The sequence below is a fragment of the Haliaeetus leucocephalus genome, unplaced genomic scaffold (genome assembly GCF_000737465.1).
Source record: "Haliaeetus leucocephalus isolate CR32 unplaced genomic scaffold, Haliaeetus_leucocephalus-4.0 Scaffold317, whole genome shotgun sequence".
NCBI lineage: Eukaryota > Metazoa > Chordata > Aves > Accipitriformes > Accipitridae > Haliaeetus > Haliaeetus leucocephalus.
Window position 1 is genome coordinate 9,991,149 of NW_010972753.1, and position 25,564 is coordinate 10,016,712.

A 25,564-nucleotide genomic window follows, 5' to 3' on the forward strand; every position below is an offset into this window, starting at 1 on the left:
ACCCATGAACCTGGACGAGAACATATCTGCCTTTTAACTGTTTCATAAGCTCATTCTTGCCCTCACTGTCAAACACAACCCACGACTTGCCATGACCCTCTCTCCACTCCTCTGCAGAGGGCAGCAAGTGCTCCTGTAGGAGGTACCTTTTCCAAAACGCTACACAGTGCTGTGCCAGGGCACTGCTGCATTCCGGTTTCATTCTGCCCTTCCCCAGCTCAACAAGTCTGACAAGAGACGCCGCGGTTTAGATTTTGTGCTTACATGTAAAGCTTCCTCTGATCCCAGAACCTTTGCATAGAGCTCACACAGCCTTGTCTTCCTGCAAGAGAAAAGCAACAGAAGACTTCTGTGTGAAGAAAGAGAAAACAAACCACCTCTAATACATCCTAGTTTCAAGAGAGCAAGTATTAATATCTGCTTGAACTTGAGGTTCCAGCTTTTGGGGATCTATCCTAATTGGTCAGCCTCTGGATCCCTACAAATAACTCACTCAAACTCCTGTGCTGTGTAAGTGCCGGTTTTACCAGCAGTTATGCAAGCTGTTCATTTAAGATACCTCTAGCAGCCCAGATCCATACATTATCCAAAGATTCTCCAGGCTGTCACAGGAAAAGAAAGTAAGGCATTGCACTTTTTGTCTTGGCACATAGCCTAACTTACGCTTTGTTCCTACAAAGATGCAGGTATTGATAGCCTGAGGCTCTCAGGGAATCAGTACTTTATTTCTGTATCTATAAAATTTTCTCCTGTTTTAGTTTATGAGTCTATAAATCCATGAATATACTTCATTCTGTAGCAAATCCCAAGTGCAATTAAGTTTGTTCCTACTAGCTTTTGGGTCTTACTGTTTACTGTTAACTGCACTGCACCAATTCCCAAACACAAGAAGATCAAGATGAAATAATAGTTAACAATTACAAAAAACAAACATGCAAACACAACACTGGAAAGACGTTTACTTCTGGAAGCAAATCCTGTACTCCACAGAAAGCCATGCTGGGCACAGAAATACAGCAGTCCCAGCTCTGTAACTGTATGGGCTACACTTGCAGCTATATAAGAATATGAGGAAACCATATCTATACTGCTGTATGAAGCACCCAGCTATACAGGAGGCCAGCTATACCCATGAGCAGCTGAACTCAAAGAATGCTATAGAAAGGGGGTGAGGAGGAAAAAAAAACCCAGGAAGACCTGAAGGGCCTTTAAGAAGGTGTCCTCCTCTACAGGTTGGGGCTTGAGCAAGAAAGGGAAGGCTGCTACAGTTCAGGAAGAGCTGTGGCCCTGGGGTGATTTTGCTGCTGGCGGGTGTCAAGACCAGCAGCAGCAGAGGGGAAGGAAGCAGTCCCTTCCTTGTGCCCCGAGGCAGAGGACAAGGGTCAGCCTGCTTCAGAAGCAGAAATGCATGGTGACACATGACTGGCCTGTAGGGCTCAGAGAGCTGCAAGATCTGTATATGAACATCCCGCTGCAGGCAGGGGGTGACATGAATCCAGCAACAGCCATAACAAAAGGGATAATTTCCTCCATCTCTCTCTCCGTCTCTCCCTAAGTGAGGTGATCATCATGCCCTGCAGACCACCAGCACCTACCCAGTGTCCGAACAGAATAAAGCCATTTTAACAGCATGATCCATCAAAGCCTCTGCTGAGGTCTGCCCACCAACTCTCACAAATGCCCACCGGCTCCTGCTTTCAGGGCAGGTCAGTAACACCACAGGGCTCCACAGGAAAGCGAGTTATCACCTTGGGACCCATCTGCTTCTGCTCCTCCCAGCACCACAACAGGGATGAGAAGGACCCCTCTAGATCGTCTGTGCCCTGCCCTTTTCCCACACATGACTTGCAGACCCTCCAGCGAGCTTGGAAATGGCATCCCAGAGGCTGGTAGGGATTCTCATGTACAGCCAACTGCAGGCCTCCAGAAAGGTGCAAGTTCACTGCTGTTTGTTAACTACATTGCAGATACAGATAAAGTTAGTTAAGATAGCCGTGCAAAAGAAAATATTAAGCTTCAGGCCAAGGGCATCTTCAGAATCTTAAGAAATTTCAACCCTGGAAGGAATTATTCATCAATAATAAGGCATTATTTGACAGAAAAGAAACACAGAAAAGCAGTTTCTAAAGGATTGAATTGTACCAACAGTAATCTATCACTGAGGACATTTGCCCTAATAAGAGCAAATCCTTGCAGATGTGCTGGTCTCTCTGCAACATCTGCACTTTTTGTCCTAGAACAGTTTATATAAATACTTATTTATGGATTTATGCTTAATGCTAGCATAGAACATAGGGAATACGCAGTGAGTAAAATCCTTATTTCTTGGCTTTGGACTCAGCTGTGAAATTGCCACCAGCACTAAATAAGAGGAATGTTATGCCTGGAGCTACGTAGGTAGGGTCCTGTTGAGAGTTAAACTGTGTTCAGTGTGGAAGAAGTGCACGTGCAGACACTCGGCTCTTTTTCCTGGTCTCTTATTCCACAGCAGTATATGATACCATCACCTTTGTTGCAAAGCTGTGAAAGGTAGGGCACAATCTAACCACTGTAATTACTCATTGGCACCTGGCCTGGGAAGACCAGCTGGAAGGCAGCAGTGAGTTTTACTCCTTTCATTCTGGCTTAGGCTGTAAAACAGTTTCCATCCCATCCCGCAACTGCTGTTCCCAGCCATGACTTAGGATAGCTGCCACAGACTCTACGTCCTACTCTTCGTATTCAAGGATTACCGAAAACCTTACCTTGTCATCAGTGTGATAAAGGGAGAGCCCAACTTGTAGTGACAGGTGAGCACAGCATCTCAGTGAGATGCATCCTCTGTAGGGTGCCACAAGAAGCCTGTCCTCAGAAGAGATCCCTCCCTGCAAACATCACAGCCTCCATCTAAACAACACAAACTGGTTGCACCCTGAGTGTACACTGGGGGAAGGTCCGGGTTCACACTCTGCCTTCTCCTGGACCCCGATTTCCATTGGAAGGGGACTTGTGCTCATGTGCAGGACAGGAGCTGCAATGCAGCCCAGCGGGTTCCTGCCTTGGCTGGCTGTGGCCAGGACTGCAGGAGCCAGGGAGGTACCCCTGCACCAGGGTACATCTATCAGGTACCAACCCAAGCATATTTCATACCCATCTTTACCAAAGGAAAGTCCTTCCTAGTCTAAGGTTTATTCCTCAAAAGACAAAGAGTTCAAAATCCTTTTGTTTATACCTTGGCTGTAGGCAGCAGCAGAGTCAGGTAATTGTGCTAATGCTTTTAACACCCAGGGGAAAGCAACCTTTCCTTCATGGTGCCTTGCAAACAGCCAGGACAGCCATTCATTTCACAGAAAGAGAAGCTGTTCCCAAATACTGCAAATGCTCAGTTGTATCTAGTGTATTGAAATACAGCATAAGACACCATTTGGTGTTTATTACAGCTTAAAATGCTGGGCACACTGGATTTCAGAATACCTACACTACTTTTATTGTCAGTTACATGCTGGGGGTCTATCTCAAAGCCTGAGTGCTGAGGAAAAGGCTGCCTTGTCCATTACTGCCCAAATTAAAAGTGCTTTGTGCTACCAGGCTGTCATTTAAAAAGACTGGGACATTAACAGCTCCATTTGGACCCATTATTCACAGACGGCTAGACTACCTGCAAAGCTAATCTAAGATGACTACATCTTCTCTAGTTAGACTAGCTATTACTGTAAAAATGTTTACTTGGACACAGTATTCCTTGTGGCATGCTTTAAAAACAAATGTATTTTCCCCATGTCAAAATAAGGCTCTCCTCATATCCACACTCTCTACTTGTAGCTTTAATTTTATCTGATACTGTGAATCACTGTGATGGAAAAAACCTCATTACTTTGTAAAATCTATTTTAGTAATAAACCAAAGAGCACTACTGTATGCAGAGATTTGTTTCAAGAAGACAGTAAAAAAGACCTTCATCTTGTGCCTGAAGGGCATTTTTTTCCCCCCATAAACTGAGGGTGGAGAGCTGGTGGCAGCTTTTTGACCCCTTCATGATGCTGAGTTTTCGTTTATGGCAGCTACAGCAACCTCAAGATTGCACTAAGTTACAGCCACTGAAAGGACCCTCCAGGGCAATTAGAAAAAAAATTAAGCACAGTGGCCAAACCTGTCCCTTCTGACAAGCTTTCAAAGAGCTCAGTGCACTTGCAGGAAGCTAGAGAGGTGGCAGTGTTGGGGGGATGAGGCTGGCCCTGGACCCTTTCCAGTGAAGGCAGCAGAATATCTACGCTATTTTCATATTCAGCAGCTTAGAGCAGTTCTTCTGCTAGAGTCACATAAGCAGAGCAGCCCTGCTGGAAAATGAGAACCAGGACCAGAGAGTTTCCAAAGGGCAGGGGCCAGCTACCACATCTGCTGCCGGTTTGTGGGAATTCCATGGGGCTTTCATCCAAAAACAAGAAAGATATTTTCTTCCTTAAAGCAACACATCTGCCTATTGTCACAAGGTTACAGACAACTTCCTTCAAACTGGGGCATTTTTTTCCTGCTCTGGTCATTTATAACAGAATTTTGACTCAGATTCCATGCAGATCTCCAGTGTTTGTACTTACCTTTCTTCTTTTGTGAGACCTGTCAGTCTTCTACACTTCCGAGCAAGAATGAAGCTGTAGGAAGATCACGAACAATTTACTTCCATTATGTTACTACATTTCCTCCATTATTTAAAATGCCAATACCTTAAGATGGGATGCTGTGATTCATAGTGTTAGCTTCTGGGTTTCTATCCAAAATATCTATTTCACCTCTCTGCATAATGTTATATGCTCTGCCTGCTGCTTGCAGGACTCACTGTGGAAGGAACCACTCTGAGATTCAGGTTAGAATATTTATATGAGCTGTTTCCCCATGCCCTTAATTTTATACAGCAGTGGGTGCAGGCATATAGCAACAAGAGGTGAAGCCTGGGATTGAACTGGAAATTATTGTTTAATACACTTTTTAAGACTGATCATACTCTCTGGCTATTTAAAAAACCAGAACAAAACAAAATATAATTCTAGAAACAAATTTTAATTTAAAGAACTGGAAGATCTGGGGGAGGCAAAATATTTGGAGAAAACTTTACATTTCTGCAATCACCCCCTTTTTTCTTCTCCTTCCTTTCCTCTTCTCCAATTTTGTACTTTGCCAAACAAAAAGGTAAAAGATGATGGTGAGAAAAAAAACAGAATTTCATTTTTTAAGTTAGCAATTAAATCATAGAGATAACATTTTTTGAAAGAAAAAAAATCATAGAACATATTCACCACACACTGAGAAACTCAACCCTTTAACTATTTTAAAGTATTTCCCTTCAAAAGTAGCAGGTTTTCTGTTTCAACTGTTGCCTCTAAGACAAAATAAAAAGGCGTTAACTAGACACTTTCTTTGTCTCTTACCCTATTATGGCAGGAAAGCTGCCATCAGGCTTAGTATCATCAAGTGTTAAACTAACTGCAGCATCCTCATCTTCAATGATCATGGTACCACAATACCCTGTTAAGCACAAGGTGGAAAAGAAGTTAGGATCCATGTATCCAAATGCAGGAACAAGCTTCCAAGAAGTTGTGAAATACTCAGAACTTGACTGGAAAAAGCCCTACACAACCTGATCTAAATTCCCCCTGCTTTGAGCAAGGCATGGGACTAGATGGCATCCAGACGTCCCTCCCAGTCTCTATCATCCTCTGATTCTATGATTCTATTACAGGGAGATACGAAAACAAAGGAAAGGAGAACAAAAAACCCAAGTAAAGCGACCCCCTCAAGTGACAAAGATTAGCACAGAGCTCCCTTGCTGATCTGCAAGGCAATGTAGTATAGTGGTGCCTTGAGTCAGAGAAGTGCTAGATCCTCCCTAGAGGAGAAAGTTTAGATCTGAGATGGGCTGATAATTAACAATCCTTTTCAAGCGTCTTTAAAACAGAAAGTCAATAAAAGCACCTCCTATTGTTGAATTCATGGTAGAAAAATAAATTATTCTGCAACCCAGTTAGCAAGGTAACTATTAATTGCACAGAAACAGATTGCTCTCAGATACTGAAGATATTGAAATGCCTCTACCACAGTTGTTTTCATATATGACATTTATGTCAGACATAGGAAATATTCATACCTTGTTTTGAAAACACAATTGTTCTTAAAAGAAGGGTTTGAAGAAAATAAATTGTTCTTAAAAGAAGAACAATGGTGTTAGCAAAGCACAGTATGCAAGCTATGGGTTATATCAGGAAATAGGAATCACCTCTTGCCAATCCATCCCAAACCTAACATCCAGAATATGCCAGAATCCAGAACTCTTGAAATCATTCACAAAGATGAAGGGTAGATGACATTTGTAGACAAACACAGATGAGGACTCATTATAACCAGTGATGACAAATGGGTGCTATTACATTGCAGTTTGTCTTAGATTCGGTAAGTTCTAAGAGAGCTAAGGAATCATGATGGAAGTATTTAGCATGTAAAGGGAGTCCAGGATGACGAGCCCAGCTGGGGATGTCTATGTGAAGACACCTTCAATTGCCAGTGCATCCAGAGGGCAGAATTTTGCAGGCTGATAATTGATGGGATAAAACCTCCTTCCATCACACATCACTTGTACCTTTACATTACTGTACAAGTGGGAGAGACTCATCTCATAGCCAGGTGCCACTGAAGGAAAAGGAGAGGACAACAAAGAACAACCAAGGCAATAAGCAACAGGCATGAGCTCTCCCTTCATGTCTTACCTCCTTTTTGTTCCCCCATCCACCCTCTCTTCCCAACCGCTCTCTCAAGTTTCTCAAACAGGGGAAGGCAAAAATGGCATAGAAGTGTGTGAAGTCTCCTTCTAAGGTCCAGCATCCTCTAAACACAAAGTCTACTCCATTACCATGTAACCCTCTTCCCTCTCTCTGTCACTACTACTCCTTTCAATTAAAATGTAATACCCTTCTTCCTCCAGAAAGTTTCCTTATAGTATACAATGCACTTGATGACTGAGCCCATGGGGATTCGGTTGATGAGCTGGTTTCTCATTGGGGGCAAAGGTGGGTTGAAATGAATCTTCAAACCAAGAGCTGGGGGAATGGCACTGATCACATATTTGCCCTGCAAAAGAAATTATACATAAGCCAAATACATTCTCCACTACTTCATCCTAAGTATATTGCTCTAATGATCTTGGCAGACATCTGGAGAGGCTGCAGGGTGTATCTTCTGAAGCAATTTTGGTATTTAGCATAAGAATTGCAAAACTGAACCCTCACAAAATCCCGCTTGTTGAACAACAAACAAGCATTATATAAACAGCCATCTCTTTGAATGATGGGCAGCTGCTCTTTCCCCAGCACTTAAAAAAAAGCTCTGTTGTAAAAGTCCATTGGTCTCCCTTCCATTTAGACTCCCCTGTTACAACTTGGAAGCAAAGCTTGCCATGTTTTTCACAGAAGGTTCATTACTAAACTACATTTTTGTGTTCACCTTACAATTATCCTTTAATTCAAAAGGTAACTGAACACAAAGAAGAGATGCTAGCAAAGGAAGAGTTTGAATATACACTTTGCTTTTCAGGCATCACTTTAAAGCTCTACCATTGCTATTACTTCAGGACAATCAGAAAGTGTGACTGTCTGTCATACTCACTTAAATCTCTGCTACATTTTTGTACAGGATTTTGGAGAAGTCAAAAAGGAAAAGCTGAAGGTTTTCTAGCCATCCCTGCACACACAGTTGCTTAAATGCTGGAGGTTTCATTACCTCATATAATTCATGATCTAAGGTTTCCACTATGACACTTTCACCCGACTGGTCGATGCGGACAACGGGCTTCCTCAGCTTCACCCGGCCTCCCAGGCGCTCCATCATTTTCTCACTGATCTGGCCAGAGCCCCCAACAAACTTCCTCTCCTGAAACACAGAAAACAACAACTTGGCAAAGTGGACTCAGCAGACCGGTGCTTGTGAAGTGTGTCTCATGACAAACATTTTGCTTGGCATTCAAAACAAACCCTGTTCTTCTGTTGTTATCAAAACATTTTGGGGAAGTTTGGCAGTCTCACCTGGAAAACGTATCCACATTACTTTCTTTTTCAGTGAACTCCTCAAATACTTCCCATATTTGACCACCAGCCGCAACTAGAAGTATCAGTAACCTTATGAGAAAATCCCTTCTCATGGGGTCTCCAAATGGATTCCACAGACCTGCATGAATCAGCAAGACTTCTGGAAAGTGCTTAAACTTTTAAATCTTTCTCTGAGTTCACTCTTATCCCTGCAGAGGTCTGTGTATCAGAAGTAGGAACCCTGATCCTCATAATAAATAACAAGGTATAAGAAGCGATGTAGCTCACACCAAAAATGTCTCCTGCAGTATATAATCTAACCTAATTTAAACTCAAATCACCTCTGACATAACACAGAATTCAAGTAATATTTTATTCAATGTATTTACAGTTAAATTATCTATAATTATTGCTTATCTACGCAGAGTTATGCATTTTAACATGTTTTAATGTATTTATATTTTTAGTTATTTATTTATTATTAAATAATTTGCATTTCTAAAAAAAATAATTCTTTCTAATAGAATTAGTAAAACTTACATTTCTCAAGTAGAAGACTGTTAACAGAGTCTTTACTTCCTTGAAATGCAGAAGCAGCACTAATATACCAGATTTCAAATATTTCAGAGCAATATCATATTTAAGCAGGGGTGTTCATTTTCTTCAGTCTGATTTTAAAATCTTAACAGTCTTAATCCATGGAAGCTTGTGTCTTTAGGAACCGAGCTCTGGGCTACATTTTCAGTATTAATTTGGAGCACTCTACACATGTGTAGCTAGCATTGCCATCTCCATTAAGTGCTTCTGAAGTGGTAGGCTTGCTTCAGCCTCACGACAGAAATAAGAATAAGTAAAACTTTATTTTTTCTGTGTGGATAAGCAAAGTACGTATTCTAACCAGAGCCCAAAAGGAAACAGGATACAGATACAAATCTACTGATGCCTGGGCCAATGCCTTCAGCACAGGAACGGCCTTCAGCACCAGTTTTGCAAGATCCCAATTAACATGTAAATGAACAGAACCAGTTATCAATGTTATAGTGGCTCAAAGTCATGGACACCTCAGTTGGCCCTCTGAACTAAAATAAAGCAGCAAAAGAATGAAGTTAAAACAAGGCCTGTCACAAGACGCAGAAAGTGATGGCTGACAGTACCTGTCCTCCATTTGTTGTTGAGAATATCCTTGTTGTCCCCCCACACTGCTTCACGTACCACAAAAACCAAAGGGCAGAGACCTCATGGGGTTCAGAAGTGACATCCACATTCACAAATAGAGTTGCGAAACTCTTGGCAGCACTGCAACAAAGACAAGAAAGTGAGTTAATTTAAAAACTGAAGAAGGGTGACAAGATTGTTCTTTAGTAGGGGAGAGACTGTCTTCAGCAACCTCTTCTTTCACTGCGGGCAAAGGATTCCTTAATTTCAGTTGAAGTAGGAATCTATCAATCCCTTTTACCCAACATTTTTTCAAGTAACCCTGCAAAAAAGTGTTAATCAAGCACTGCTGTATTCCAGCCAAATTAGGGACGCATACGAGCCCATGAAAGCTTATGTCACTTTATGCTACTAATGCAATGTTAGCTTGTCATCCTAGACTCAGGATAAAGGGAAGCAAGCGCTCCCGTCTTCACTGGACTCCAAAACCACCATGTCCTCCCATGGTTCTTGGGTTACATACAAGATCCACAGCTCTGTTTGCACCTTCTGAATGCCCGTCCCTCAAGCACACAGCATAGAGATTATTCAACACTTGTCATAAAAAAGTTAGGGATCTTGTCTAAGCTAATTAACTAAGCTCTCTGGATTAGTCAGCATCCCCTCACTGCCCACTCCTCTGCTGTGCTCAGGGAGAGTGCTGCAGCTGGAACACAATAAGGAAAGAAATGTAAGTATAAAGCCGTAAGTGAAGAGACAGCACACACACATTCATGCAAAACTCTGGCAAGAAAAGGGAAAGGATGCATTTGGTTGCTCAACTCAGTATTTTAAACAGCAGTCTGGTAGCTAGTGGTGATGAACTCAGAAGTGGAAAACTGTCCTCTGTCTGAAAAAGAATCACTGCTTTATGTCCTCCAGTTGGTGCTTTCATAACAGCCCTACTGAAAATTACTGTATAAATCTATACAAGATTTTGGGGTGCACTAAGACAGAGTTAATTAAGGCTCAGGGAAACATTCCACCTGTTAGAACTAACTACTTTCTCTGCCCTCACTCTGAGGAGGAGTTTAAAGGGACATGGACAGGACCAGGAAATGCTCAGCTTAACTGCACTGTGATTGACAGGGACTGAGATTTTATAGGTATTTCATATGCCAGGCATCAGGCAATCAATAATTTCCAAAGCCAGTACAGAATGCACTTTTAGTCACTTCTTTCTTTAAGTCTTCAAACTTTAAAAAAAAAAAAGAAAAAAAGAAAAGTGTAACTTAAATGTACTATTTCAAACAGCTGTAGCTCTACATAGAAAAAAAGGCATCTTCTGTCCTTTCTAAAAAGGCAAAGTCTCACTGAAGTAAAGAGCTGATCCATTTTCTGAAATACAGGTGCATTCTGGATTCATTCTTGATAGCCAAAAATAATACAGAAAATATTTATCAATTTTTGTCTGTATAAACACATATGATCAACTCTGAAAGATATTTTGTCTAATGGAAGAATTAGTATATGTATTTATTAATATTTCAAAAGCAAAAGCTGTTAGATTGTGGTTAAATTTTCCTAGTTTCTGCTGCCTTCTCCCAGTGCTTTTCAGCATTTCAGTTCCCCAGTTTCTCCTGGTGTTTTACCTAGAAATGGCAGTATGATTTCAACCAAGAGCACTCAGGGTATTTCCAGCATGCAACTCTAGCCAAAAGCAAATCTGTATAGTCTGTTAGATGAGAGGAAACAGTAGAAGATTACCCTTCTGGATCACTACCTTCCAGGGTGGGAAGTTTCTATGGCATGTTACCTAAATCTTGAACAACTGGGTAAATCAAGCTGAGATGCACATATAAAATCTGAAAAGCATCTTGGAATTAAGGGAGGCTGACAGTTATGCCAACATTCAGGTAAAACGTCAAGTCTTATTCCATCAGAATTTGAAGTAAATATGTCGGCAGTCACGTGAGCTATTGGATATTGAATGACTACTGATGCGTGGTGTTTTGCTAACTTGTATAGCTCCTTACCAAATCAGAGGTTCAGATGGCCAGCAGAACCACCAGCATACATTTCTATTTGGTTTTACTGAACATGGATGGTGATACAAACAAGAAAGGGTTTCTATATGTTTTTGTGCAATTGTCACTCTTGTTAAAGCAAAACAACCAGAAGATGAAAAGTTTTTGGACAAGAGCCTACTGTCCATTAACAAAGATCATGTTGCACTCTAGAGGCTGTCTGAAGCCGTAAAAATGCCCCTGTCGATGACAGTGTCAGCTTGAGTGGGTGCTAGCAGGCTTCTGCACCAAGCTTATGCAGACTTGTGGCAGCCACACGTCAGGTGCTTAGCAATTCTGAAGAGGTTTCTGTAGAAATCAATCTGCTTTACAGCAAGGCAGAATTACTGTTTTCTTTTCCTTCAGTGCGAAGAAAACCAATCAAACTGTTGTTGAATGGCAAGTAAAGAAAAATTGCTTTGATGTATACATAAAAACAGGAAGCATTTTCAGTTTCCCTGTGTGGTATATAGTGCAGCAGTTAAACAACAGAATGATAGGTGTTAAAGTGATTTAGTGCTATTTCAAGACAAATGTTATTTTTATAGCACTTTGGTAAAATCAGCTGGTCCAGCACAGAATAAATGGGTGTTGTTCCATCAAAAGTTTCATTCAAAAACCTGCTGTAGCCAGAGCATTTTTCTCTTAAAGGTTAAACACACAGTAAAGAGAGGGAAAGTGCACATAACAGATGAAGTTACTACCCATATCTTCAGAAGTAACCCTCCCCAAATTTTCATTTTATCTTTATTTAGCCTAAAAAGTTATGGAAATATAACAGAATCTACTGTGTGTGCTGACAGGTGTTGTGGTCCATTATTACAAGATTTTCTCACCCCATTCCTTTAAAATAGCTGCATTCTAGTGGTAGTTATATCTGTTTGCAAAGCAGTAACGCTTATTTGGAGCTCTAAGGTATATAAATATAAGCTATTGTATTTCATATTAAAAGAGTTTCTTACTTTGTCCAGCAAATTTTATCTATGAAGTCTTGCATAGTCATTTTGTCCCATTCTTCTGCATGTGGAGCCTTCCATGGGGCTTCGCTGGGAATCTAAGGAGACACAAAAGAGCGTTCATTAGCAAATGAATGAATGGCATAAGAAAAAGACAACAAACACAATCAATCACAATCCATCTCATCTTTACATGGTAATTCAGCCTGCAAATTCCTGGCAGGTAATACAGCGAACTTAACAGAGGATGCTTTTAGGTTTTTTGTTGTTTGTTTGCTTGTTTTAAGATCTTTTTTTTTTAGATTGAAGAATACAGAATAATTTTAGAGTTAAGAACTTTGCCTAGAAAGGCAACATACAGTGCTGGGGAATTTCTCTGAGTTATTCCATATCTCTCCCATTCATCTATGCAAGTAACAGCAACCTCTTCTCAAAGTCTTGTGGCTCAGTCAATGAAGAGCATACACAACTGGTAACTAAAACAGACAAGTTGAATTTGGGGGTGGAGAAGGGCATACACTTGAGGTCTACCAGCCTCTTAAAATATTACTTACCCAATCGTCAGGCAAAGTGCTAAAGATCACAAGCATAAACCCTAATGTTCATATATCCAGAAAAATGAAGGTATGACTGGAGACTCAGCAGCATGGCCTTCAGAAGAGCTTGCCAGGATGCCACTTACACATGTGCTCTGACCATCAGTGCATACCAAAATGCATGGCATGATGCTGCTCTTGCCATCACCAGGTCTGTTCAAGCTAGGGCAGCTTTGCCTATCTGCATCCTACTCCCAACTTCACTCTGCCCCTCACGGAGGCAAAGCCAAGCTGAGACAGTCTGCTGCAATTCCTCATGCCGTACCTCCTTTCCCATTTCATCCATGGTCCTCCATAGGTTATTGTAGTCCAGGTAGGCCAACAGATTCCACATAGGAGGGAATGGACCTTTAAAGGGGTAAGACCTACCCTACAAGATAAAAAACAAACAATAACATCATAAAAACTAAATACAACCATAATCTTGGCTTCCATGTGCAGAAAGCTGCACCAAATGGTTAAGTGTTCACTGCACGAAAGCACAAATCTAATCAATACATGTAACAGCTTCTGACAGATTGTGTCTGTGTATGCACGCAGAGCAAGAGGCAATGGGCACACACTGAAACACAGGAGGCTCCTTCTGAACATCAGGAAATACTTTTTCACTGTGAGGGTGACCGAGCCCTGGCACAGGTTGCCCAGAAAGGTTGTGGAGTCTCCATCCTTGGAGATGTTCAAAAGCCACCTGAACACAGTCCTGGGCAACCAGCTCTAGGTGGCCCTGCTTGAGCAGGGGGGTTGGACCAGATGACCTCCAGAGGTCCCATCCAACCTCAACCGTTCTGTGATCCTGTTATTCTGCATGTGCAACTTAAGTGTGACACACAGCTGAATTAAGTCAGTTGTGTGCAGAACTTACACTGCCTTGTATCTTCAAAGCTTTATACTGGGCGTTTCTGGGCAACAAAATGAATACCCTGCAGTAGAGTCACTAAGATCAGACCAAAAAAATGAGACAGAACAGCATTGCTCAACTGGGATGAAAAATTGGCTATTTTTTACCAAAAAAGAGAAACATATGTTACGTTTTTTTCTCCTAGAGGTTCATGAAAAGACTGAACTGTTAATTGTATTTAGTGGGGATTTTTTTCTTTCAAAATCAGACAAAAGCAGCTCTGATGAGCTTTACTATACATTAAAATCATAGCTGAGAGACCTTCCTGGAAAAAAATGGTTTCAGCTAACCTAAAAATCCCCAGCCCTACAGAAAATGTAGCATTTACTAATAATGACTCATTCTTCCAATCCAACACCTCTGGCCATAAATTCCAGAGAGCGATAGTGTGGCCAATACAAATGTCCCAATTACATCATTATATATCTAACAGTTATTTTATATATCTGTATGTCTGCTACTAGATATTCAGAAAGTCTAGCTTAATTAAGAGTGGAAGACAACAGGTAATTTGTAGAGCTATTTTATTTACATGGGATTTCCCTGGCTGACTATATGGATGGCAGCATAATAGCTTTAAAAATTCACAAAGAAATGCTCATTAGCATTACGTGGTTACTTATTTTTCCACAATGCATTCTGGACACCATAAAACAGATAAATAATAAAGGCCATATTGTGTGTCACAGCTGATTTTTCAAAACTTATATTAAATTATGTATTTAAGAGGGCACTGCATCAGCATGAATGTCAATTGGTAGAAGTACCAACTTTTAATAGATAATTGATGCAATGCCACACCAATCCATCACTAAAAAAATATTTACACTGGCTTCAAAAGAAATACTGCCTCAAGATTTAATATTTAGAACCACGTAACAATAATAACAACACTGTGTCTTCTTGAGCAGAAGTATCCAAAGACCACTTACACAAAGAAGTGTCGGGCTAGATTTGATTTAGCCTCTATTAATAATGTGAAAGAAGGGACAGAGAGCACATTATGCAAATCTGCAGGTGTTTGCAAGCACCAGAAGAGACAGTGAGAGGACACAAAGGGATCCTGAAAGACTCAAAACTTGGTCTGGAAATAACAAAATGAGATATAACCTTGAAAAATGCTGGCTAATAACTTCGAGGACTTCCAGTTCAAGGAGAGAGATACTTAGAAAGCAGTAAGGACAAAAAAAAAAAAAAAATCAAACCTAAGAATAAGAGAAAATTAGTTTACAAAAAACCCCAACAGGCTAGAGAAAGTGAAGAAAAAACTGGTTTTCACCTAGTCTTTGTACAGACGCAGGACTCTAATGGAATCCTTGTCAGAAACACCAAGGTAATGGAAGTTAAGAAGAAACCAAAGTGTGGGAGGAAAGGATTTGATTCTTTGGTACATGGACATATGAAGAAGTAGCTGCAAAACAACTATTTCATTTTGCAGTGCTTTTGAGGAGAGATTAGGGTTTGTAAAATGCCAAAACATCAAATTTTAAAAAGTTTTCAATCAGAAGTTTTGTCATAGCCAGAGCAGATCTCCAGTCACTTCATGAGCCAGAAGCACATTGGTTGAAAACCTAGCATTTCCAATTTAAGAATGGACATTATAGTACATCTTCACAAATACTCTAGAAAATGGAGGTTTGTTTTTTTCTTTTTCATTCAGCATGGAGCAAAGGACATTTCTACAGCTCTTGTGCTCAACCATATGAAAATACATTAAATTGGGATCAGGAAAACATATCCCTGTAGATAGATATGAACTCAATGAGTATGTTTCATCAGAAGCATTTAGTCCCAATATGGACATTTGGGTACTATTATGGAATCTCTTAACATGAAATTAATTTGACCTGGGGCACACCTTCATACTCTGCTGCCAAAGGGCTATGAAAGAAGAACAAAAGCTCTCAGACTGAGTACCTTCCCATCCCAGCTAGTAACATCTGAACCATGTTGGTAATTACCTTTTAGCCTTTTGGGCACATTAAAATTCCATAACCAACTCCTACGGCAGCAAGAAGTCAGTTTTTACTGTGCCTTCTTCTGAACACTGGAGCCACCCTTCACTAGTGTAAACGCCGTGTAGGTATTCCAGGGACAGAGCATATCAGTTTGGTTTTAAGTACCTAGCATTTCCCAGATTTAGATTTATGAAACACGTATACTGCTATGCTCAAGAAAACCAGGACAGCATCAGAATGGGTTATTCCAATTATTGATTTTGTTCTCAGCTTCCTGCTCTGCCAGAGGCAATCTCAACTGAGTTATCCCCTCTGAGTTAACTCAAGTCTTATGAATTCCCTGTGGTGCTTCCTCATGAGCGCACAGCTAAGAGATACACAAACATATCTTTGTTTTACTATTCTTCTATTTCACTGAATTTGAACTGCAGAAAGGGAAATCTTGGGTATGTCTCTTGTGCAGAAATCTGGGGTGACAAATCAAATAAAGCACAAGAACAACTTCAACCTGGAAAAATAAAAATTATCATCAAAGTTAGGGACTCTCCTGTGAAAGTTACTTTCAAGAGCTCCTAAGACACTACCTAAGGCCTTATCCTTATTTCCTACATGGACAAAACTCCAGGAGCTGTCAATCAGAATTTTGTTTGAGAAGAGATTTCAAGACTAGGCTCTACACAGAAACAAAAATAGCACCACCAAAGAAAGACTACACATAGCTCTGAGTAGTTTCCAACAAACTGAAACATTTCAGCTCTACTTCTGATGAATTTGCGCTTTTGCAAATACAACAACCTTTTTAATACTTAGGCAAAATTTGCCTATTTCTATCATACTGCTGGGAATAGCATTCTCCGTACCTCCTGGTGCTGTATAATCTCTAAAGGAAAACAAGACACAGATAAAAAATATGCCCCAGATGCACAAAACATTTCCTTTTCAAGTATTTTTATACCTAAATCAGAGCAGTATAAAACCAGCCATAATAACCACCCCTTCTGATCATTTCACATGATATTTCAACACCAGTACTATAATGCTCAGAAGTGTTTCTTACCTTTTACTTTTTTTAGGGCTTAATAGTATTTAATACAGGCGCATATATATATATATAAACTGTTTCACAGTGCCACTTGGAATGCTTCCAAAAACAGAACACCAGCATCAGCACTTGGAGGTCTACCTGCTATTGTATGGGTCACTTGCTGGTTTGCTACTTATGAAGGCTGTTGCTGCAGTATGGGCTAAAGCATACTGAAGAAGCTGAAACTATAGGCAGGAAACTCATGCAACCCAGCTGCCTCAGGAATAAACAAACAGGGAAATGAGAAATCCAGTGTTTGTCACAAATATTACAATTCCCAATAGATTTTCTCATCCATCTGTTTCACATCAACTAATATTTGGCTTAGTTACACTGGACCCATGTAATATGAGTAGAAATAGAAATAAACCTTCTGCACACATCAGCTCTGTTTCAGGTCACATAGCTGACATAAGAAGCAGGTTATTACAGGGGGAAAAAACCACAGCGTGGCAGCTGAATATCAGTAGCCACTTGAATATCAGGCCCAGCACTTGGGAGGGCATAGGGGCCAGATCCCCCACACTTTTTCCTGTGAGGGTGAGAGCGAGTGACTGGTTAGCTGAGAAAGGACACACTCTGCCAGGAAACACCACTATCTCAATGAAGAGTGGTATCTCAGGAGAAAGTCTGCTTTTGCATGCATAAGATAACTTTATGCTCCCCTAAACATTATGTACCCAGGTAGCGCCCAAGTGGGATGCAGTATTGTGAATCGAAGCCCCTGGTGCCAATGATCCGTGCATTTTTTTATAGCACGGTATAAACACCTTATAAATATAGTCATCTTTCATTGGAAGGAATGAGATGGTGTGGTGCATTCTCTGCATCACTGAATGAGCACAGATATTCCCTCAGCTAAATCATCTAAACCTTGGAGTAACTGATGCTAACTTCACCAAGATGTCACTCTGCATGTTAATTCAGTTACGTAGGTTTATAGGCACGCAGTGCCCTCTGCTGATTCACAGCACTGGTACATCACACACACCTTGTTCTCTCAACTAAAATCCTGGTAATGTCATTCATATAAAGCACAGAAACTGTAAGATGCAAAGTTGTGAGAAGGAAAACCAGAAACAGAAAAGCATCAGTTCAGGCTGTAACTCAGTACCTGTCTCAGATACTCAGTTTCTCATCTGCTGCCCTGTGGAAAACTATCTTTTTGGTTTCGTTTGCGGGGGATGTTTTGGGGGTGTTTTTTTTTAATCCAAAGCATCTAACAATATGTGTCTTTGGGACTAAGCCTCTTGTGTAATCATAATTCTCAATAAAACATGGCAACTAGTTGGACCAAGCTGAGACAGGTATACAGGCCTACCCAGAAAACTGTTAACAGTGTTGAACTTCATTGAAGTTCCCTTCTTTGAGAAACTGTTCAGGAGCTCATACGCTTAGCTGGTTACTATACTGACAGATATCCTAAAGGTAAAAAGATATATAGGTTAGAAAATCTAAATGCAGCACAAGAAAATCTACATAACTAATGGTGCAAAGCTACAATATTAAGACATGCCAAAATATCCCCCAAATATCTTTTAATATCTAATTTGAGATCATCAGCTGTGGATGCCAGTGTTTTGTGAAATTTGGTCAGCAAAAGTTAATTCCATTTTAAGTGTAGAATAGCCAGACACACTGGCTTGAAACATGCATCCTGAAAAAGAAAGGAGCTAATTGAGAACAATTTGTTTCTGCCATATTATAGAAGTCAAGTCCATCTTCACTCTGTCACAACATCAGTCATACAATCGCTGGAATACTTATCTGCACAAAGGCAGAATGAGAAAAACAACACTGAAGTGATTTAGAAAGAGTAATTGAGGTTCTGCTCTGAATTTAAAAGTGAATATTTATCAGCTGAAAAAAGAGTTAACTAAGACTCCTTCCTACTAGAACAGGGTTTTTTTGTTTTCGGACACTAAAAAAACGCTTTTACAAAAAGCAGCCAGGTGTCTTATCAAGCACAGAACCTGCCAACAAAGTAGATAAAATCAACAGAAAACTTTTCAGTATTTCTAGAATTAGTCTTAAAAAAATCTCCTTCCCCTCCCAAAAGCAGATATATGGGCAAAAATAAATGAAAACACAAGAAAAGAGGAGTTTAATTTGGGAGAAAGCCATCAAATGAGCTCTGCCCACAGATAACATAACCAAGCACACAGGGCACACACACTCTCTCACAACTAAACCACTGTCTTTAAAGTAGAAAATAACACTGGGCTCACTAGTTTTGTTTCTGAGATACTCCAGGTTATTAAATTTCTTACGTTAAAAAAAAAAAAAAAAGAAACCTTACATAAAATTTTACAGACATGTGAAACCCAGTATGCTCAGCCAGCTGTTTCTGTATGAAATACACATTTCTCTAATTCTGTTTTTCTGTAGACCTCAATCAGCTTCTCAAGGGAAACAAAAATTAGTTCTTACAATCAGATGCAATTGAAGCTTTTCTCCCAGCAGCCTGAATTAAATAAGCTAGGTGGGAGCACAGCTCCTTTTCCTTATCTCCTAGGGAACAGACCCTGGGGTCTGGGAGGGCTAAAGACTGAGGAAGTTTCTTTCCACTCAGATTTAATTAAGAAATGCATACTTTATTTCCAGTTCATTTTTCTTACTACTTTCATCCTCATGCTACCATTAGGTCACAGCTGCCAGTCTTCCAGTCAATCTTCTTGATCAGTAAACATCCCTTGCAAGACCTTGCTTTACAGTCTCCTTTGACAGAGATCACTTTGCAGATTTGCTGTATGTAATCTTGCTTCTTTTAGGCTGCTGTAATACAAATATTATCCTTTTTTAATTAAAAAAGGCCTAATTACAAACTTCCTTCTTGCAATTACTGCCAGGTGGATGGCACAAAAAAGAAGGAAAGATGCCCCTTTATTTACAGGGCAGGTCCAACAAGACCAAAACAAGACCAGCCTTTCCTATACTCCTGCCAATGCCTGCTCTTCAATTCACAGCACGGAGGGTACCCTTTGTGGGAGTCTGGAAGATGCTTTCACCAACCTCAGCCTATTCAATCCTCAGACTCGCTTTTGAGGCTACCAGCGAGTGTGATTAATGACATGGCGTCTTGTGACAGGAATGCCTGCATTGTCATATATAGTAAAGAGTTAAAATAACATAGATCTGCATTCCAGTAATGATACGTGAAACTACCAAGGCCCTGCAGTAATTTAAGCATCTTTGAATTTACTCGGCTTCCTTTTCAAGACACCAGATGCCCAGCTTCTTAAAGATTCAGATGTATTCTTCTGAGTTCCCCAAGTTCTTGCTTACAAACTGTCAGCAAAAAGGGGAAAAAACAAAAGATGTGATGCCATTTCGCCTCGCTTAAACTGATGGCAACGGAGACTCTCACAGACTTTTCATTCTCTGACTGCACTCTAATTAAGTTACACAAATAAAAATAAAAGCACTTTTATCTAGTTGTTCAAAAATCCATTTAAGCTGTTACGCTCTATACTACAGACTATGCCAGGAGCAGGAGATACTGCCCTTAGATTTGCAGAGAAGCAGGTCGAAAGCTTAAATAAATCATATTGCTTAGCTTCAGTGCATGTATCACTGATATCACAGAAGAAATACCACCAAATTCTGTAACTTTAGATACAGCAGTCACTTATCCAGCTGCTAATTAAATCCCAGTACAACACGACCATCACATTTTTTATTCATGAACAAGACCACAGCAAACTGCATTTTAATAAGCACAATAGTGCTGAAAATGAATGACACCCAAGAGGGCTGTAAAATTTTTTTCTGCAGATCTATTGTAGATCAGTATGTAACCCAGTAACATTAGTGCAGATTTGTGGTCCTAGTTAAAAGTACTGCACATATAAGACTAAATATTCACCTTCAGTGATGTGCGGCAAACAAGGTTCACATTAGCATTCTCCCCAGAGATGTCGATTGTATATACCTGTACGAAAGTGGTGCTAAACTTGAAGAGGGCATGACATGCATTCAGACACCTCTAGCCAGTGCTGCTGGCAGATGAATGAGTATGAGGAAATTCCATCCTCTTACAGGGAACTTAACTGAGGTAATGAGGTATTGGCAAGTAGCTGTCAAGAACGTGACTAGGCAGGGGATGCTTCATGTTTCACCCAGCATTTTAACCTGAAAAACCCCTAAGGAAACAACTAGCAGGACTTATCTCAGTTATAACCACATGAGGAATGTTTCAGGTGCAACACACTGTCAAAATAGCCAGCTACCTAAGCCAGATGTTAGCACTATCCCCAGTCTGCACTGAGACAACACAGAGACTAAAAGGAATAAGTGTTACTACCACTTTCTAGCAATGATGCTATAATCTGGGGAAATTCCAGGAAGGATTACGGCATTATCCCATAGAAAGTTCCAGTGGAAAAAACATCTGGAAAAAAATTACAAGGACCATCAATGGCAGGGGGCAGGGGTGGTGTGGTCTACCACAGACTAATGACTATATTTTGAGAAACAAGCTTTGTTGGTCTAATGTAGCCAGTAAGCAGTGTCGTTGCCAGTCCGTGTTGCCACGTTTTTATGCAAGCTCTCCATCAGCAAAAACAGGATCAGAGGATGTTCAGCTGGCACCACAGCAGGACAAAGAGTAGATCATCCTTACTGTATATGAAGGAATAAAGTTCTGAAAAGATTAATTTGGCAAACAAGTCATACAGAGAAATGTTTCTTTACACTGATTTAGGGTAGCAGAGTAAACCAGTTCCGCAGTTACCTTACTTAGCAAAGGAACCTGTGTTACATTTGATAACATTGATAAATTTGTGATTTAAAATGCAGGAAGTTTGCATGGCTATTGGGACTGCACAAAGGAGAAGTGCAATTTGAATTAATGCAGAATGATTAAACCCTCATGATAATTGACATGTTTTCATATTTCAACACTTCTTTCCAGGGTATATGGAAAGATCCTGGACTATATGTACTTTGGCTTGTTTTTCTAAGACAAAAGCTGACTTTTGGGTGAGGAAAATAACCATCACCAGTCAAAAGCTGCAAATCTACCTATCTAAGGTAGGGCCCTGAATCCTCTCTTGGGCAGCTAAGGAAAAGTTATCTTACTTTAAGAAGTGTTTTACATCTGCCTACGAGTCCAATGGGAGGACTGTTAGGAGATGATGACTTCTCAGATAGTTCTGCTTTTGCTTCTTAAATCTGGATTTATGAAGGTAACTTCAGGTACACTATTGAAAAACAATGGTGTTCAGGCAGTAATTTGCCTACCAAATACGACTTGCAGAGCTATACTAATTTTCTCACTAAGGCTGATGTACCGGTATTTACACAAATGAAAAGAACATACTAATCTCCTTTCAAAGACCATGAAAAAGGCTGCTTAACAAGTGGAGGGAAAGAAAAAAATGTAGGGCAAGAAATATAATTTTGAATTTCTGTGAAGTTATCACACACAATATAAGTGAGACCAAAAATATTCTCACAATAGAACCTGACATTAAAAAAGATTAAAGGGGAAAAAAACCACACAACCCAATCAAGTTTGTAATGCCTAATTAGCAGAGACCCACCCAGAGATCAACAAAAAGCATTCTTTTCATTTTGTAGTACAAAGAAGCTGCATATATTACTTGTATTAAAAAGCCTCTAAAATGAATTTAATTAACGATGAAAGGCTTGATTTTGCCTTTGGGTATACGTAAAAACAGCAGCTGATTTTACAAGATGCACTGTGATGCCTGATTGTGTAGCGAGAGAAGAATTAAAACCTTTAGGTTTCATTGCCTCTCTGGGTTCACAGAATTTTGTGGTCCAGAACTTAATTATATTTGACCACAGTCACAAAGCTTGGGTCAGCATGTGAATTCAAATTCACACAGGGCGACAGACCTGTGTATATTTTGGAATCTGTTTTGAGCGCTATGACTTTAGAGTACCGCTTAGATTTCAGGGAGCACACAAGAGCATTGTGCCCTTGCAGGGAAAGCATGGGCAAGCCACATGGCTGAAAGTGAGACACCTGTAAAGAATGTATTACAGATACATGAAATGCAAAAGGCTGAAGATTATTACACTGATTTGGCCACACAACAATGCATGTCTACTATATAGTGCTCATGTTCCAATCATTTAACTGTGAGTAATTCTTCAACTATGTTAATGCTTTTCCACAGTTGTACACATACAGAAGCAAAAAGGAAATAAAAGATTTAAAATGAATTAAATTAGGAGATTCAAAGGAGGTGCTATATATCTGTGGATTATCTCCTCTTGAAATATTCCAGAGTCACCGATATATATCTCCTCTCTTTACCTCCAGCTTGGCTACCAGGGAGTCCTGGCACACACTTCTTTCCCTCCTCTCTTCAGGAGCTCTCCTACAGGCAGCCACGTTGGGAGCCTGAGCCTACACACTGTCTGACTCCAACCTGCAGGCTCTTAGCATGCCTTGGGAGCTCCTCAGCCAGCAGGTGGGATCTCTCTCCCCTCAGAGACTTTCAACACTTGATTGGGAATGGCCCCAAGCAACAGACCTAACTATGAGGCAGACACTGCTCCAAGGCCAGGGTGGAGTAGGAACCTCCAAGGGTCCTTTCCAGGGCAGCTTTTTCAATGGCTCTGCGTAAGGCATAGTGCCAATCTCATACATGCCTGCCAGCGCTCAGAGCGAGCCACTTGCCTGCATCATATTGCCATGGATGATTCATCCCTCTGGCATATACAAGGACATAACCTGTCATCTATGCGCATCTCTCAGTAGGTCTTAGCACAGGCACATGAGTGCTGGAGCAAGCCCAGGCCCTCAGCCTTCCTCACAGCTTCCCCAGGATCTGTTTGCACAGATGCAAGCATTAACCAAAGTAGCAAGCGCCCCGTATCTGCAGGCTTGGATGGCTTGAATGCCTCCAGAGGCAGAGCGGCTTCCCCCACCTCTGGACTTCTGGATACGAGTCATGCTGCTGTATAGATTCCCTGGACTTGTGTCCTAATGCCTTAGTGACCAATTCAAGGCCCCTTCTATGACCAACTTGCAGACAAAGCCAAGGCATGCTGCTCTCTGCCAGCCTGGGATACGTCACTGAATGCCAGCAAGTCCTATCAGTGCTGGGTGGAGAGTAAAGCTGAGCACCTTGACTCACACCAGCACTCACCGTCCTGGGCTAAAAGGTACCCACAGACAACAGTAAAAGGCTATGCGCAACCTCTGGCAACGCATGCAATAGAATACTTGTGGTCAAGGGGAAGACAGACTGCCCCTGTCAAGAGCCCAAACTTCTACTTTTGTGCCATTCTCTGTTTTCCTCACTCTGAAACCCTGTTGGAAAAAAAAAAAAGGCTGTTTCAACCAGCATAGTCATATCCCCCCACAAGCTGGTTCCTAGACATCCTAAAAGAAAATGGGGTCTGGCTTACCAAACAAGCAGCCATGCTTAACTGGCTGCTGACAATAAATCAGGCCCATGTCTGCTTCAGTTTTGGCTTCAGTGACTTCTGGCAGCATTTTGGAATGCCCCTGTGCTAGGACAGCAAGGTTGTCCTGAGAGCTGGTCATCCTGACTGGCCATGTCAATTGTCTTCTACCATTAAGGTTTCTCTTCATGGTATGACCTCCTATTGCTATTGAGGAGACTCTGAAGGCTAAACAGTGTAAACAAGCAGAAAATTTAGCTTTGAGGATGATGCCAGAGGCACACGAAACGGAACAGTGTGGATGTAGCCACCAGTTCTACCACAGCAGATGTAATTGTGGACAACCACCATAGAAAATCACTTTGAGAACACACTTCTTTTTAATAACAACTGAGTGGAAAAAATATTGGAAACATGACAGAACACCTTTTCTCTGTTGCTGTTCTTAAATCTGTCCATGTCTTCTTTAACCTTTGATCAAAGATCAACTACTATCTGACAAATGTTTTGCTAGTCATTGCACAATGGCTTTTCATACACATATAATGAAACTCAACATTAATTTCCTCAGGACTAACATAGAAAGTTTCCCTTCTGTGGGAGTGCAACACTGCTCTGTGTCAGGAAAGGAGAAAGGATGCTCTTTTGGAGAAAGCATAGTACTAATACTGAGAATATGTGGGCTGTTTAACAGCTTTGCCATAGCTGTCCTGTTTCAGATTGTGAACAGATCATTTAGATCTGTCTCCACAAGAACATTTGATTCCCAGGGCCATTTGCAACTACTATTACAATGCCTTTACTACTCTGCATGTTAGTTTCCCCATCAGCAAAACCAGACTTAACCTCTCACATTTGTTTCAGTGAGGAGAATAATTGTCACTGGTTTAGGAAGCCCATCCTGAGAAACTTTCAGCCTGATTGAAGGTACTTCTAGGACTTCTGAAAGGGACTTTCAGACACCTTAGGCAGTATATATGAGAGCTGACCTGTACAGAAGAGTCAACAGTTGTACTGTTCATAAACAATGAAGTCTTTTGAGAGCTTTTAACTAAGAGGTCAGACCTGAATCAAGGCATCAGTTAACAGGATGCATCTACAGTGTACACATGTAGATGTGCATGCATACAGTAATTTGTATGAATTCTTCATTACCAACATACTTATTTTTCTCCGAGAAACTCAGATGGTTAAACAGGTATACTCCACTGTAGCATGGATGGAAAACAATGATAAAGGCAATCACTACAACTTGCCTGTCTAGAGCAGCATGCTTAAGAGCATCTTACCTTGACATGGTGTATCAGGTGCTCAACTTCATTCACTTTATACGTCTCTATTCCTAACTCTTTAGATAACCGCAGGAGACGATTTTGTGTTGGCCCCACGTAAGCTCCTCCAAGGTCCACATATTTAACTTGCTTATTCTAGTTTATCACAC

At 40.7% G+C, this 25,564-nt stretch overlaps 1 protein-coding gene across 1 annotated transcript in view; it reads right to left on the reverse strand.

Annotated features, from left to right (window-relative positions):
• Positions 1-25,564, reverse strand: part of LOC104834195 (amine oxidase [flavin-containing] B-like) — a 34,485-nt gene that overhangs the window by 7,857 nt on the left and 1,064 nt on the right. The window contains exons 2-10 of the mRNA XM_010571369.1: positions 25,413-25,550; positions 13,066-13,170; positions 12,211-12,302; positions 9,203-9,344; positions 7,744-7,893; positions 6,936-7,095; positions 5,403-5,499; positions 4,575-4,628; positions 265-322 (exon numbers count right to left, since the gene is read on the reverse strand). Coding sequence (XP_010569671.1) covers positions 265-322; positions 4,575-4,628; positions 5,403-5,499; positions 6,936-7,095; positions 7,744-7,893; positions 9,203-9,344; positions 12,211-12,302; positions 13,066-13,134 — 822 coding nt within the window. The 5' untranslated portion in view covers positions 13,135-13,170; positions 25,413-25,550. The remainder of the gene's footprint in view (positions 1-264; positions 323-4,574; positions 4,629-5,402; positions 5,500-6,935; positions 7,096-7,743; positions 7,894-9,202; positions 9,345-12,210; positions 12,303-13,065; positions 13,171-25,412; positions 25,551-25,564) is intronic.